Genomic DNA, 16,899 nt, shown 5'->3' on the forward strand with positions numbered 1-16,899 from the left:
GGATATGTTGTGTTACTTTTGGTTTAGAGCTGAATACTTTTTTCCAAGCCTGATACAGACCAGATCCTGTTTTTGTGTGTTCTGATCAAAGAACTGCAAGTGTGTAGGCTACTGTCTCTGGATTRAACGTCACGTTCAGGGTTGTGTGTTTGCAGACAGGTGTACACTTCTAATCCTCATCCTTCCTCCTCTGTGTTTGTCCATCACTCATGTTCTGCAGGATGCACACACACACACACACATACACACAAACCCACCAGAACTGAAGCGAGTGAAACCCAACGACATGCAGATGCGCGCTCTGTGCGCGCGTTATTTGTATGCAAAGCGCCGATGTGATTCCTATCATGCGGGGCTGAAATGACAAATCCATCATTTTCATGTAAGGCAGAGGATATGAAAAACACACAGATGAATTAATTTCCATTCTTTCATGCATCACCCGCGCGCGTGTTGTAAGTTCTGCTTGTATTGATGACATTTAAGCGTTTTTTTTTCCCTGAAGGAAACCGGATCCGTTCCCAGGAAGTAGTCCGCTCCTGGTTTTGCTCCTCTTTGCTCATTCTAAAGCACACACCTTCCCTGACTCCCTCAGCACTCCAGCATTGCTGTGCAAGCAGATGTTGCTCGTCCTCCGGTGCCAAATATTCCCATTTTGGATTTTATTTATTTTTTTGGAGGGGGAGAAGGTTTTCTTCTTTTTTTTTCTTTCTTTCGCGCGAAGGCTCCAAAGTGACACGAACCGGTAGAAAACTGTCGCCTTCTTCGACTCAGTGGCACGGATAGAGGTGTTTTTTCTTTGTGTGTGTGTGTGTGTGTGTGTGTGTGGAGGGATACAGTAAAGCTTACAGTAAAGCCCGCAGTTTAATCACCACACCTGTGATGCGTTGTTCTGAGCAACGAGGACGCACGAGCTGGATACTGATGGCCACGGCGCGGCAGCAGGAGGAGAATATGTGCTGAAAAAAAAAATAAACACTTGGAGGGGACAAAACAACGGCGTAAAAGTGCAACAGAAGACTCGTTTTGGAATCTGACAAAGACCAGCGTTTGGTCTCGTTCGCCTTTTTSAAACTTAAGTGGTTAAAAGCAGCTCGAAGATGCCCTTACCTCTGGGCCGCTTTGTCCGCTGTAGGTGCAGCGCTTCGCCGCTCCTTCTCGGGCTCTGGTTGGTGTTTGTCGGCTTCACCTCCACTGGTGGTAAGTTTTTATTTTATTTTATTTTATTTTATTTTTTACATTTGTTGGCTAAAGCGTAGTAAAACACCCGCACGTGATAAGTTGTTTGTTTCTGTGTGTGTGTAGTAGCCGGGGCGCGTGACGGAGCACGTTGTCGGCAGTAATAATTTGCTAGCTCGTGGCTTTTTTTTTTTTTTCTTTCCCCACAGTCGTAAATTAGCTTGCACCAACAAGGTTAAACGGAGGCAAACGTCGCTTTTTTTCGAGGGTAAAACTTGAGGGAAGCGTTTTAAATGCGCTGACGTGTTATTAATTGTTTATTCTAACCAGAATTTATTAGTTTATTGCACCTTTTGTGTGTGTGTGACTTCAAGTTGGAGCTACACCTGCTTCTTGTTATGGTTAAACCTGCAGCAGCAGGAGAAATGATGAGTGAACCGAGCAATAATAAATAAAAACACCCCTCCTCAGCGACATTATAACGCTTCTTCAAAATTCAGCCTATAAAAGTTAAAACTGAGTGATTTAAACTCGTCTGACCCGCTGGCTGCTACCAGGATCGTTTAACTCCACGTCCCCCCCCTCCGGTCAGGACTCATTCCTGCTGCATTTGCAGCGCGGTGACAGCTTTACAGAGCTGGTGGACGACCTACTCGCACTGATGAGTTATGTTTTATGATGTAGTCCTGGGCCAGACGCTCCAGATTGCATGCAAATGAGCTTTGATGCACAAAACAATCACTGACGGCGAGGTGAGCCCTGACAGTACAGGAAAGGGCAGTTCCTACTGGTGGCAACACACAGGCCGATTTTAAAATAGTCATTTAGTTATTATAATAATAATAATAAAATGTATCAGCTTTACTGACCTGCAGCAATTCAGCCCGCCGTGTCTGGACCACAACCATTTGACATTCAAAGTTGTCATCCGATCAWTCCGTTCAATTTTCCTGCTGGTTATGATGCAAAGTGTCTCCACTCATCTTTTATAAACAATTCTCTGCCCATTTCTGAATATTATCCTCACGATGCTGCAAGCAGCTGTTTGCAGCCTCAGTGTTTCCACCCATCGTTTGCATCATGTTGTTTCTGACCTTGCTTTGGACATAAGGAAAACACTGTTAAAGTTTGTTTAATTGTGTCTCTAGCTTCACAGTACACAGGCGATCATTTAAGGGGGGTCTCTTGATTGCATTAATTTATAATTATGAATAAAGAAGGACTAAATAAACAGATGTGCTCCACAGACATTGGTTATTAACCTAAAAAGGCGCCTGTGTTTACAAATTGTTTTGTTAAAGCACATGTTGGCAATTGGTTTGGGTTATGTGTCGTGTTCAGAGGTTAAGTACGGAGCCTGCGAGGGGACAAGGGGGGATTTTTTTTTCCTTTTGCATTCCGATGCAATACTTTTGCGTTCCCTCGCGATACTTTTGCGTTACCTCGCGATACTTTTGTGTTCCCACGCAATACTTTTGCGTTACCTCGCGATACTTTTGTGTTCCCACGCAATACTTTTGCATTCCCTCGCAATACTTTTGCGTTCCCACGCAATATTGTTTTGCATTCCCACGTAATATTGTTTTGCATTCCCTCGCAATACTTTTGCGTTACCTCGCAATACTTTTGCGTTCCCTCGCAATACTTTTGCGTTACCTCGCAATACTTTTGCGTTCCCTCGCAATATTGTTTTGCGTTCCCACGCAAAAGATTGTTTTGTATATGAACTGAATTAAATCAGACTTTTATTTTGAAATATCCGGTTACCAAAACAAAATGTGTCGCCACAAGTTCATGAAATTGACATTGATGTTGCGTGGCTGCACTGTGTTAAAATATCAGCATATGACTTACTTCCACGCGTGGCTGTGATATATTCATTCTGAAGCTGAATTAAAGCAGTAGGCTAACTCGCTAATGATAAACATGTAAATTTTGCTAATAAACCGGCAGGCACAATAGTGATAAACTACTTTTTGCGAGGGAACGCAAAAGAAAAAAAATCTCCCATGTCCCCTCGCGGGCTTCGTAGTGAAGAGATGCACTTTGAGCTTCAATTTATTTACTTTCTTTGGTGGAAGTTGTGTGTTCATTAGGTGCTCTCTGCATGCCTGGGTTGCCTCATACACTCCATAGATCTGAGATCTGGAGATGTAGGTCAAATTTAAGGCTCGAAATTCCCCGAGGTGAGTTGCTGTTTCTTTGTTTGCTCACTCGGTGCTTGCTGGTGTAAGATCACAACCTTCTCATGACCTCAAACAGAAAACATCAGGTATACTAATAGAGGGGGAAATAGTGTAGGGGGCGAGGTGTTGAAATTCTATTAGTGTCTTCTCGGTTTTGAAAAATCCTCCTGGACTTTTTCTCCTTTTTCTTTCTTTCGTTTTTCTTTTTTTTAATATATATACTGTATATTATTGGCAAGTACAAGCTTCTTCAAAAACCACTCATCACAACTCGGAGGCTATTTTTTTCTTAGACAAAGTGAGTTCCAGAAATGGATGGGAAGGTAATTTGGAAGCCAATTCAGTCTGCATCGGGAGTTGGGACAGTCTCAGCTGAGATCAGTCAAGCCACGCTACCCCCCACCCCAACACCCCCYCGCGTGGAGGCGAGCTGCTGACTCTGCACTCGTCTGTATCAAAGCTGGCTTGTCTTCTCTTTTCAGGGAAACATAACTCAGTCAGTAATAAAGGTTGGGCTGTCAGTCTAGGTTTGAGCTGGCCGAGCACTTTGTCTTTCACCGTGTTGTGAGAGATGTGATGGACCGGACTGAGATAAGCAACTTCAAGCTTCAAGTCTAAACCTACCAAAAAAAAACTGTTCTGTTCTATGGTGTGCTCACCTCTTGATGCTTTTAGTATGCAAAGCACATCAGTGTGTATGTGGGAGGGTGTTTCCACAAAGATTTGCATTCATGTATTTCAGCTGMGTGTGTTCGGTGTACTCCTGTTGTTAACCATTTGTTCAGACTTTGTTTAGTTGCTTGTTCTTCTTTRCCTACTTCCTTCTGAAATATCATCAAGCCTGAACTATCGATGCAGAGAAAATAAGAATCCACCTTTTTTTTTTGGTGTTTGCTTTTCCCTTTTGCCCAGTGAGAGCGTTGCCAAGCAATTGTTGTCTGGTTCAGCGAGGGAACATGGGATTTCATATCAGGCACCTTCCTACTTGTGTGAGCCATCACCTCAGAGCAATTTCCAGGGGGTGTAAATCTTGTGATGATGCAAGGGGTTGGTCATTAAATGACAACAGGCAGAAATCTATTGCATAATACAGCAATTTGTGAGTTCTCTTCTTATTACTGTAATATCAGAGAAAGACGCTGTTGCCAGACATCTTTCATCATTCGACTGTAAATGACTGGGCAAATCATCCCAGAGTTGTCTTTCTCTCAGCCAATTTTTCCCTCTCCTCATTGACTCACTAAAGAATGTGATAAGAAGAGCAAAAGCTGAAATTAACATGATTTATTGGGGGGAGGCATTGCCTTCTGGTCAAGGGAATTTAAAATCACTTCATTTTTGTTCCGTAGCTAATGCATGGCAAATGATCACTATGTATTTGTAGGGATGTAGTCTTTTTACAGGGAAATTGTGATTTATCTCCAGAAAGAGGCTCTTTATTTTCCCTCTAGTCACTGGAGATAAATTCAGAAAACACAGGAAGACTTGAACACTGAGGGGTATGCAAGTTTCACTTCAGACTGTTTGGTTTTTAAACTGCTGATATTCAAACAGAAATTTGCATGARATAAAAATGCAGAACGTATAGTTCAAGAAAGCAATTACACAAAGAAAATTTTCAAATGGTTTCTCTCCTCGGGCGTACAATTGCTCATTATTTCACGCTGCGTACAATATTTGAAACGGACAGTATCACAGTGACAGAGTGGAGTTGCTTATTTGCTGGACTCAATTAACCAAATATTGCATTTTTATTTGCTCGCAGGAAAAAAAAAAACAGATAATTGAAGTTAATTTTTTTCCCCTGTCCAAACTCCACAAAGTAATTTACTTCAGTTTGAGTTGCAGTGATTAATGAAGGCAAAGATAATAGTTCAGAATAAACAAATAAAAGGTAAATGGTGCATGTCAACGCGGGTCCGCTTTAAACGGTACTGGAGCACGCTCGATTTGGTGACAAATGCCCGGGTTGCCTTATCTTTCACCAGGCTGTGTCCCTGCACTTATCATTTGCAAATGGCCGTCTTGAAAAGCAAAGGAAGGACGCAGCCTTTACGGAGGACACAGGGAGGATGAACCTTGCAGAGGGGAGGAGTTAGGTGTTATTTTCTGCAGTCTGTGCAGAGGCTCTGAGAAGYCACTACATCTCTGTCAAACTCTGCCCTTTTGTTTCAATTACCCCCATTTCTATGATTCAGCTCCATGTGAGAGCGCTTAGACTCCTTCTCTCTTCAGATGCAGCGCACAGCAGTCACAATTTGTGCTTTTCTATATAGGTAGCACAAAAAACCTGACCTGTAGCCTTTATCTTTGCCGTTGTGTCGTCGTCGCTGCCAACCATCTCATCCAAGCAAACCATTCACACCAATCCAAACGCCACCAGAGAGAAGTCGGGGTTGGGGTAGAGGTTAGGGTTGCTGGAGGCTCTAATTGAATGTTCACTTCTCTGGGTCTCCTTACTTTTACTGTCAATGGGAAAAAAAATAAAATGCAGAGCTGACATTCAACCTTGGGTGTCAATATGCCTCTTGGAGGAGGGGGAAAAAATCACCTCAGCAAAAATCATGGGTCGAGTGAAGGTTGACGTTGAATCCAGGAGGTCAGCCACAGTCTAAAGTACTGATGCTGCCAAAAGGCACTGCTCTGTCTATTTTCTGTTGGCCTTGACTTGGCTGAGGGTTATTACTCAGTAAACCGATCAGGTAAGATTGTTTAGTTTTGACTTTGCTTACTGGGAATTCATAAAAGGGTGTCACGAGTGACACATAAGTGCTGCTTAAACGCTTCAGTCAATAACCACTCTGACTTTCATTCACGTGTCGTCAGAACAAGCCGTCAACAGTGCAGAGAAAACCTGTCATGAGTGCTTATCAGGCTGAGAAACTACAAAAAACAAAAGAAAGTATTTTATGTTACAGCAAGGAGATCCATTTTTATCCATTTATTGTGATGCCCGAGTCTTTTGTCATGTGATGCCGTCAGTCAGCTTATTTCTTATCACTGATAAATCAATCTCTGTGATCAATTCAAGAGATTACAACTAGGAGCGTCAGAGGGAAAACAATCACAGGTGGTCATGAAAAAGCATCAAGAAATACTTGACTGAGGAATGGGCACTTTTCTTGTGTTTTTCAGCAGTAGTGCTTTGTCATGGCAGCTCTCGTTTTACTTTGAGAATAATTGTGGGTAAGGAAATATTTTCAGGTCCGTCCTGTTCTCCAAAAGTGATCAATACTCTTCTCCAAACGGTTAATTGGCCATCAGTCACTGTCAGAGGAAGTGCTTAGAAGCCTAGAGGTGTCTTGGAGCAGCTCATAATAAGAGTCTGTCCTGTCCTCTGGGTCCTCTCTTGGCCTTTACTTCAGGCCAGGTGGTGGCTGGGGAAGGCAGATCTGAATGCAATATGGAGAGCCATAGATTAATAGTTCCTTAGTAAGGCCACCAGGGAGCAATGTGAAAGCCATTTCCACTTCATCATACACTGGACTGGATGGAAGGTGTGAGGGGCATGCAATAAGTAAGGATCTTAAGAATGATGGGAAGGAGATTTGATAGGAATATGAGTTTGCAAGATTTTATCAGTTTCCAATTTTTAGGTTAGCCTTTGTGGTGCCTGTGGCAGATTTATGATTTGATTTGATTTATTTATTTAACAGGAAAAGATTATAAAAAATCAAGCCTGACTCAGCATAATTGCTGTTTTACAGCATGTTCCTGTTCTGCAGCACATAAAACACTCAGAATTACAGCATCACAATCACATCATTATACACCATAGACACAAAGACAAACAAGCATACCAAATTTCAGGAAGGCAGCATTTGCAAAATAAGACGTCTAAATATGAGCACAACAAAATGTGTCCAGCAGATGGCAGACAAGATTCTTCTTAAAGGGCTGTAGTTTTGAAATGGACTTTATGTTTTGAGGAATGTCATTCCATGCTTTAGTGTAAACATAGAAGAAAGACCTTTGGCTGTAACAGTTTTTAAAAGTTGCTAATATCAGTTTTCCTTTTGTAACAGAACTAGTTGAATGACCACATGATGAAAAATCTGTATATGGTTGCTGATGCATCAAATGTGAAAATTCAGATGCACTTTTGATTTCATAAATTWAAAAAAAAGTATCAAAACCAATTCATGTATTTGTTTTAAGAACTTGTATGGGTAAAGTCTGAACAAGTCTTTTTTAATTCTGTTTTTCACTTTAGGCCTTAATTGACTTATTAGAACCCCTAAGAACTGCAATCACAAAATGTCACTTTATGACATTTCCTGAGTTTGATACATTTTCTGAGTTAGCCAACGATGTAACACTTGTCAAGCCACAGGCTTGTCTAAGATGAGCGCCTAAAGCCAACTAATGCATACAATCTAAGTGGGCTCAAAAAAGTTCATATTACTTCAAGTCAAGAGAGTAGGGTTTGGAAAAACAAGAAAACCTTCTTGTAAAACTGCGTATTTGCTATGATGAAAAGCAAAGTAGTCCAGTTTTGATAATTGTATTATATTGCACCAGTTCACAACAAATTCAGTTTTAGGTCACTTTATAAATAAATAACTCAATTAAAGTCTAATTAAATTCAGTTAAATTCAACCTAATTAAATCAAACTGTAATCAATTTATTATAGTGGAGTTAAATTCAATACAGCCAAATTTAATCTAATTTGTAATCAAATTCAAACCAATGTAGTACAATTAAGATGATCAGTATGTACATGAGGCCCATTCTCCAGAAGTTGAGGAAATTAGTGGTTGGTTTAAACCACCGCTCTGAGCAGGAAACGGTGAAGAGGAAATACTTTAAAACAGAAGTGCTCACAGCTGATCCCAAGCATCACATTTAGTCCAAATCAAGACATCGGGGTTATTGAACAGTTGGTTTCTGATTTGTGTGTCCGTCTCATCATAATATGATCCACTGAAGCTCTGTGGCAGGACTGTGCCAACATGTCTGCTGAGTGGAAATCTTTAAATAAACAAGCGCTTATTGCTGCAGTTTGAGCCACTCATGAGCTCACAGCGACACAGCATCCAATACTCTCAATTTGATTAGAATCAATATTTATATATGAATTGATTGATAGATGACTGACGGTTGGATGAATGGATTAATGGAAGGGATTTTGATTATATTTGAGTCGTTCCCAATCCATATTAGAACAGATAAGTTCTCTGTTCAGACATGGCTTTTCCAATAAAATCTGTTGGTTATTACTCACAAGAAGTAAGGCAGGTGATAATGTTTGTACCTCTATGTGTCTCCTACCAAAATATCAGAACATCAGAAGGAATTGCTGTAGATTGTTGAAAGTAATTATTAGATGTACATTTATAACTTATTGTTTGAAATCAACTTAGTTCAAGACGGCTGATGCAGCCAACTGACCTTGAAAAACAATGGCTATAACTCTACATTTTACATATATTGACCTAAACATTTCTGTGGTTGTAGCTTAAACTGATTTTAAATAAATATCCAGTGCTGAAAGTGTGCACACATTTTTTTTTTTTTCATTTTTGCCAATAACAATGCAGGATTTAGTTTTGTTGGAAAAATATCTCATCAACAACTGCAAAGAAATCCGTTTTACAACTTTTGAGCTACAGTATGATATAGCAGCTAAAAGTCATTGGTAACAAATACACCAAGTGACGACAACTTGTCATCTCTCTTGGTTTAAAACTGTTTTTGAAGGCAGCGGGTGATAAACATTCCTCCAAGGACTGCTTTGCCTTTAATTTAGCACATTTTATCCAAGCTCTACATTTAACTCTGTATGAGCTGCTTGTTGATTTAGCTGACACAGGAGTGGTGCTGAATGGGTGAGTCTACACTGAAGAGTCATCTGTAAAATGCTTTATGTCTGACTTTATCACAAAAGACTAAATTTGTGCCCACAAAAGTACATCTTACTCAGTGAAAACATATTTGAGAAACAATTGTGTTGTCTGGTTAAAATTTTCTACAACAATAAAGACATTTAGTATTTGGAAACAAGACCAATCTATAATGAAATATTTTTTCTTTTCAGCTTTAATGTAATTTGTTTGTTGCAGTAAAGAATAAGATACAAAACTCTGTTCTCCTTTAGCTTTACATAAATTATGTAGGTTTTGTTTTTCAGTTATATTTGTAACAGTGAGTAATTTGTAGGTTACTGCTGGATTTTTATTTAAACATTTGCTCCTAGTCTGACTTCATACTGTAAAATTACAAGATTACCACATTCTGGTTTGGTACCAAGTTTTTATGATGAAATGTATGGCTCATTGTTATGCTTCGCCCTATTAGTACAGCATGTAAAAGGGATAATTATAAATCACCTAAGGCTAGACACCCCTGCTGGTGTGTGATTGGCAAGGGTATCTGAGGGAGGTTCAGCTCTGCCTGCCTGAGCTAGAATTTGTCATCTTGAAGTGATTTTGTTGACAAGACAGGAGGCACAGTGACCTTTCCTAATTATGTGTATGTGTCCAGGCACCAGTGCCTCAGGCAAGCAATTCAACTGAGTCAACAGAGCCCTGAGTTTTGGAGCACATTCAGGCTTAGGCAGAATGTTYTACAGTATATTGTTACACTACCCAGGGTTTAAGCTTTCTGAAGAGTCAGTATTGATAACACGTTTCTAATATCTTTAGATTAACCTTTTGATTTGCCCATTTGCGTAAAAACAGAGGTCATTGTATTTTTTTTTGTTGCTCTTTCTTTACATGTATTCTTGAAATCATCACTCTGATGTTACTCCATGCAAGTTGATTCCCACAAAACATGAAGCATTTATTATCCAGCACGAATGTGTTGCAGTGAGAGAACAGGCTCTCTGATCTGTGTAGGTTCGGTTATTGTTTTCCCCAAACAAACCATTTCCCATGTGAAATGGGGTCTGAACATAACAGATTCGAAGCTTAAAGCTAAGCAGAAGAATTTCTTGGCAAGGCCAGCAGAAAACACGAGGCTCATACACAACACGCAGAAAAAAAATTCAAGTCTTTTTACTCCCATAGAATTAATCATGACAACGCAGCTACCACTGCGGCTGGGTACAGCTATTTCTTTTACAGCTTGCTTTGCACTTGATTACAGCGTCTATGGATTTAAATGCCCACTGACAATGCATTCATGTTAAATCAAAGTGCTTTTTTTCATACCTGCAGTTTCTTGTCACCAAAGCTCGAATTTCAACAAGATGAATGCACGGCAGCTTTACAGACTACCGTCAACATTCATTTCTTTAACATTTTTTTTTGTTAACGCAGTGGTTTTATGTTTCATGCAGAGTTAATGTTGAAAATGATATTAGATAAATACTATAGACTTTGTAAAGTAATATGTAAGGGACTGACACTGGCTCAAGGTTGTAGGGATTTATGGTTGTGGTCTGTTTAGGTTATTCACTGAATAATTATTACTATCAAATGCATTTTATTTTATTTTGCTTATTTATAAGCTTTCTTAAGCTTAGGAAATACTTCAACACAATGTGAGACAGCGGGTTGGTGATTGCGTCATTTCGGACGTCTTTTTCCTGACCAAGTAAAATGGGGCTGAAGACGCGGTGGGCTATAATTTATCATAAATCTTCTCTCTGCCCTCCCACAGCTCATAAACAACAATAATGATGGCTGGATATTGTGGGTGTTGTTTGTTTGTTTGTTTGTTTGTTTTTTAGTGATTAGTGTTCAGTGTTGTGTTGAGTGAAATGTCTGCAGAGGAAAACCTTTATTTATTTATCTTTTTGTTAATGGTGATGGAAAAAAGACGTGAACTTCAGTTGCATGCTCACATTCAATAGGATCAAACCAGCTGCTCTTCTAGCTCTTTTAACAACAGACTTCAGACAAAAATAATTTTAAACAAAAAGCATGCAGGAGGAAGAGCTGCTCGGAGTCCAGGTCCGCAGTGCTGAGAAGCTGGACTGCTGCGTTGCTGCTCTTGAACAAACACACCCACAAAGTTCTAACCAATCACATGCTCCGAACCGCAAGGTCCATGTTGCAGAATTCTGACTGGGGGCAATGCACACGGCGGAAGGTCCACAGTTGTCACTCAGCAGGGGGAACAAGACATGCAACTCAAAGTATAAACCAACCTTTAGATCTAAACCAACCTCTGCAAACAAAAGACAGACTTATTGCAATATTCTGTAATGTGATAGGTATTCTGTTGAAAGAAATGATTTGTTGAATTTACTTAACAAAGTTATGTCAAGTGATTCCACTCAATCTAGTTGAGTAAATGTAACAAGATTTACTTGCATTACTTGAGTAAATCTTGTTACCTTTACTCAACTTGGTTGAGTGGAACCACTTGACATAACTTTAAGTAAGTTTAACAAATCATTTTTTAACATCTTTAGAAAACAACTTGGCATGTCTTCCAGGTGCTGGTAAAACACACTCACACACACACACAAAACAGGACAATGATACCAGTCACATTAAATCATTTAACTAGACTTTAATATTTGAAAATCACTGTCCATCTCTATAAAATACCCACAAGGCAATTACTCAGTAAACAAGTTGGCAGGCAAATAGTTCTAGTATGTTTCTGTTTTCAACAACTTTTTCATTTAAAAAGTAATGGTGTTAAATGTTTGATAACGCCTGAAATTAGTGAGTAGTAGGGTTGGGCAATATTGGCAAAAAAATTAATCACAATTAATTGTGGTATTTAACCGATAATTAATTTGACGATTAATCCCTTGGAGTCCATGGACGCCCTTATTTCGTAGTCACATGACCAATTTAGTGGGAAGGATTTGATCTTTGTAAAAAATTGTTCCAAACTGTGTGAAAATTACAGATTTCAGGCTYTACATCATATTTTAAATTGTGTTGAAAGATAAATAAATTACAGAACTTTATTTTTAATGTTCATCATATTTGAAGTTGAGAGAAGCACCGAGCGGACTGACCGGAGTAATCTCCAATCAGTCTGCCGGCATTAATCATATTAATCATCAAGTGCCAAAAAATAATCATTTAATGTTTTCCTGACGATTAATTGCACACGATACGATTATGCCCAACCCTAGTGAGTAGCTGGAAAAAAATTTAAAAGGTACGGCTTTGTGTTCATACTGTTATTTAGTACTTTTACTATATTGATTATGCTTTACATCTACTTATAAAAAATATTGTGATAATTAGCTATGAGTGGGGCTGCCACAAACGATTATTTTTATAATCGATTAATCACCAAGTATTTATTCGATTAGTTGACTAATCGGATAATACATTAATTGAATATAAAACATACGGTTTATCACGCCAGAATGCAGCTGCTATTATATAACCATGGTTAGATTTTAGCTATATGCTAACTAAAAATAATTGCTGTGGAAGACAAGTTCTGCTCTGCAGATATTYCACAGGTTTCTCTTTCATTTTCTTAAAATGATCCCACACTTTGAGCTCTGCAGGTAGCCATGATACCAGAGCCTGTCTGTATAATGTCTTGTGACGTCCACGGCCTACCCCAGTTACCACTACTGTGCATGTGTGTCAAGGACAGAAAGGCAGATGTGGCAGTGGAAGGTGTCAAAGCAGTTTGAAGAGAAAAACAAAGTAAAGAACAACAAAAAAGAAAACGATTAATCGATTATTAAATTAATCATCGATTATTTTAATTCAATAATCATGGCAGCCCAAGCTATGAGTTCATGAACCTGTTCAATAATGGGATCATTGTTTTAAAAGTACAATAAAATAAAATAAACTAACAAACGTGGGTCGGAAACCCTGAGCTTRAAACTTTTGGTTATCTTGGGTTCACAAAAAACATCTGTTCCCAATACATAATGCTTATAAAGCAAGTATTGTTCAACTTCCTGCGGTTTCAGACACAACCACATGTAAAACTTAGTTTGTTTTTAGATCTGTAATCAGTGTTCACTTTCAGTTTTTTGTTTTCATTTTTCTCTGGGCTTTTACCCACATCTCTTCGATGGATGAAGTGTTCAGGCAAAAAGAGTTTACACATCTCATTTATATTTAATTGACTGCTTCAGGCCTGTATACAGTTAGCTGATATGCTTGTCTTTAAGTGTGCAGGTCATGGGTTTAAAAAATCCTAAGTGAAGTCAGRTTGGAAGATTTATGTTGATGGCAGACTGAAATTTTTTGTGTGGGTGGAGATATATTGCAGCTGGTACTCAAGCCTTCTCTGTCAAAAAAAAAAAAAAGATCCAAAAAACACAGTCTTCTCTTCTCCCTAGCCTAACAGATGCTGCTTTGGCTTAATTGGACACTGAATAATGTGTATTTTCTGGTGTGCTTTTTATAGACTTTAGAGTGATTTTACAGAATATTGATTTTAATTTTGTCTTTGCTTCATTCAGGGTTTAGCTCTGTTCTACACTTTCAGCAAGAACAARAAAGCTCAATTCAATTTGTTCATTTAATTAATTTGCTCAACGTGCAGTTTGGGCAGGGAGACATCAGGGGAGCAATGAACAAGAATATAAGGAGTTATTTATTCTATGCAGCTGTCTTTTAATGGATGTGAGTTCGTGTCCAGTTTCAAGCTGTGATTGAAAGCATCCTGGCCTCTGACCAAGCTCGTTTCATACGATATTGTTAACAGCTCCWCTAATAACTTCCTCTGTCTTTTATTTGGGAATCGTAGCAGCAAATTGGTACTCCCAGTTCAGAACATCTCATCACTCTTAAGCACAAGTCACTGAGGAGACTTATTCATCTCAGTTATCCCACAGTTGACAATATAATTAAAGCTGAAAAGTCAAGGGGCATAGTGGGTCTGACACAAATAGATACAAAAAGTGTTGAGTTGYGGTGGTTGGATTTGGTGTTTGAAAAATGTCAGTTTTGATGTTGGCAAGACGTGCACATGTAAGAGCACAAGTGAGACAGGAAAATGTTTTAAAATGTCTCTAATTTTAAATGTTTAAAGTAGAACATATTGTGAGGTAGGGTGGAGCTTGTTTTTTTATATTTTTTTGTCTGTATTATGGTTGGACTGGATCCATTTTTAATACCCATTAGGCCTTCTTTTAATTATGCATTAGTATATGATTTTACCATATGTGTAGAGTTGCTTGTGTACTATTACTGCATGTAAATCAGGCKAATTTAAAGCTTTCTAACACATTTTTACTTTTGATCTTTTTAGATTAATTCAATCTATTCTTTGTACTTTTAACTACCAGTAAATGGAATCAACATGCCAATGTCTTAGGATTTTTTGTTCAGTTAGAAACAGTCCTGCATATTGATCYTACTGGGTCCGAGCAGGAGACACAGCAGGTTTGTAGGTTTTTCATTGAAAGTCCTGAATAGATTGTAGTGGTGTTGTGCACAAAGTGGAAAAAATGGGTTCTGTTAGGTTGTGCTGCTGTGGTTTTATGGCAGCATTCAAACCAATTCTATTGCTGAGTTTAGTACTCCTGCTATAATGTAAAACCTGCCCTGGTCCAAATCTTGGTGACATGTCAGGAATGAGCAAAGTCATAGTTTTGGGTTGTCAATCTGTGATCTTAYCTCTGGTTGTACATTAGTGAAAAGGAAAATATAAACCTTTATCTGTACAGTGAAAAGTCAACACACTTTAATCTTGATTCAGAAAAACCTGCTTCACTTTTTATTAGATTACCAGAAATACTTGATTTTTACTTTATCTGTCAACATTAAAAGAAAAAACAGTTTAGAATTCTAATCTGCATATTTCAAACCATTGTCTGAATTAGTGTGTTAATAAATTAAATTTGTTGTACCATTAAAGTGATTCCATTGTGCCATATTCCTCTGCSAGTCCAGATCTTCTTGTATCTAAGGGCTCCACTGGGTTAAACTGTTGTTGGGCAGGTCCCTTTAATCTCTAGCAGACACGACAGGCTCATAAAGCCACATTAATCCACAAAGAGCAGTCTCTCTCTGCAGAGTTTCAGGCTGTACACTGGGCAGCACCCATCTGAGGGTCTTATTACCCTTCTGTGTCCTTATTAGTGTCGAGTAAGAAAACTGTGGGAAACAATGAATTACAGTGTAAGAGAGGGAAAAAAACTACAGAGGTAACAAAAAAAGGAAAAGTTATTTATTAGCTCTATTTCTTCCTTGCTGGATTTAGTAAATTTACAGCCTCACCTGYCATTACTCCCTTTTCTCCAAAATATTTATACGTTTAAAAAAAGAGTGAGATAAAAAACCACAGACAACTGTAAAAGTCAGATATCACAATTTTTCACCTCAGCTGTTGTATTGAATTTACTCCCTGTTCACATTAGCATATTTACAGTGCTGTAATATGTGGAGCCTTTTATGCTTCAGGTGTATTTATAATCCATATTAATATTCTTTGTGTTCCACTGAGACAGCAGTTTTAGATAGAATGCTGTGTATCTCTGTCTTTCTGTCTGTTCTGTCACCTTTTGTTTCTTGGGGAGAAAGATGTTACCGTGTGTGTAAGGCTTTAACAAGCMTGGCTGCTGCTCCTCAGCTGAAGTCTGAGTTGCTTTCTTGATGTCCTTCATCACTGTCCTTCATTACTTCTCGGAGCCATAATTCACACCGAGTTCCTCAATAACCACCACAGTTAGCAAAACCACCATAAAAGCAGTGAGATTGAGTTTGGGGCATTTAAAATACTGTTTCTGGTGTTTTTAATTTCACAGCTGAAAACCAAGACAAATTCATTTAAAGCTGAACTATTAAAAAGCCAAATGCAGTTTGTATTATTTTCTGATTTTCCTGTAAAAAAAAAAAAAGATTGCATATTGCATTCTTCTCCCATTCTCCCATTCTAGATTAAATTACTTGTCTGGCTATCAAGTCGTTGTCAAAATGTTATTTCTATACACTTTCCTCAGATTTTCTTTTTCCCCCCATGCAGAAAAAAGTAAGAACTTGATTTTTTTTACACAAGAAAAAAATTGTAATTTTAAGAAGATAATTTCACTGAAAGCCTTTATCTTTGAATGTTTTTCTGCAGAAGAAAGGATTTGTCCTACGTTCTTCAAAAAATAAAATAAAATAAAATAAAAATCAAGATGAAAAAGTGGGACAAACCATTTTCATGTTTAAAAAATGACCTCCTTTTGATAACATTTCTAAGGTTTCACAAAGGTGCTTTTTGTCTTAGCATTCAGCTCTCATTTTTATTAAACTCGTTCTACTTTTCAGATTCCCTTTTATTTTTTAATTGATCAGTGACAAACTTTAGTTCTGCTTGTTCATTAAAAGAAGGTGAGAGGCTTATTTAAAGGTCCTTCTCAAAAGATTAGTATATTGTGATAAAGTTCATTATTTTCTGTAATGTATTGATAAACATTAAACTTTCATATATTTTAGATTCATTGCACACCAACTGAAGTAGTTAAAGCCTTTTACTGTTTTAAAATTAATGATTTTGGCAAAAAAGTAAAGAAAAACCAAAAATCCCTATCTCAAAAAATTAGCATATCATGAAAATGTTCTCTAAACCAGTGGTTCCCAAACTTTTTATCTTCTGACCCACAAAATATTCATGGCAAAGACTTGTGACCCCAAATATTACTGGTCTGAGTAGACG

At 38.2% G+C, this 16,899-nt stretch overlaps 1 protein-coding gene across 8 annotated transcripts in view; it reads left to right on the forward strand.

Annotated features, from left to right (window-relative positions):
• Positions 1-578: 578 nt before the first annotated feature.
• unc5a (unc-5 netrin receptor A) overlaps positions 579-16,899 on the forward strand; it is a 206,560-nt gene continuing 190,239 nt past the window's right edge. For 3 of the 8 annotated variants that reach the window (XM_014006099.1, XM_014006098.1, XM_014006102.1), the window contains exon 1: positions 585-1,200. In XM_014006099.1, the coding sequence (XP_013861553.1) occupies positions 1,101-1,200 (100 nt within the window). In that variant the 5' untranslated portion in view covers positions 585-1,100. Of the gene's footprint in view, positions 1,201-16,899 lie in introns of all 8 variants that reach the window. The other 5 variants (XM_014006100.1, XM_014006103.1, XM_014006104.1 and 2 more) reach the window with 4 other exon arrangements.

Source organism: Austrofundulus limnaeus, unplaced genomic scaffold (assembly GCF_001266775.1).
Source record: "Austrofundulus limnaeus strain Quisiro unplaced genomic scaffold, Austrofundulus_limnaeus-1.0 Scaffold34, whole genome shotgun sequence".
NCBI classification, from domain to species: Eukaryota; Metazoa; Chordata; class Actinopteri; order Cyprinodontiformes; family Rivulidae; genus Austrofundulus; species Austrofundulus limnaeus.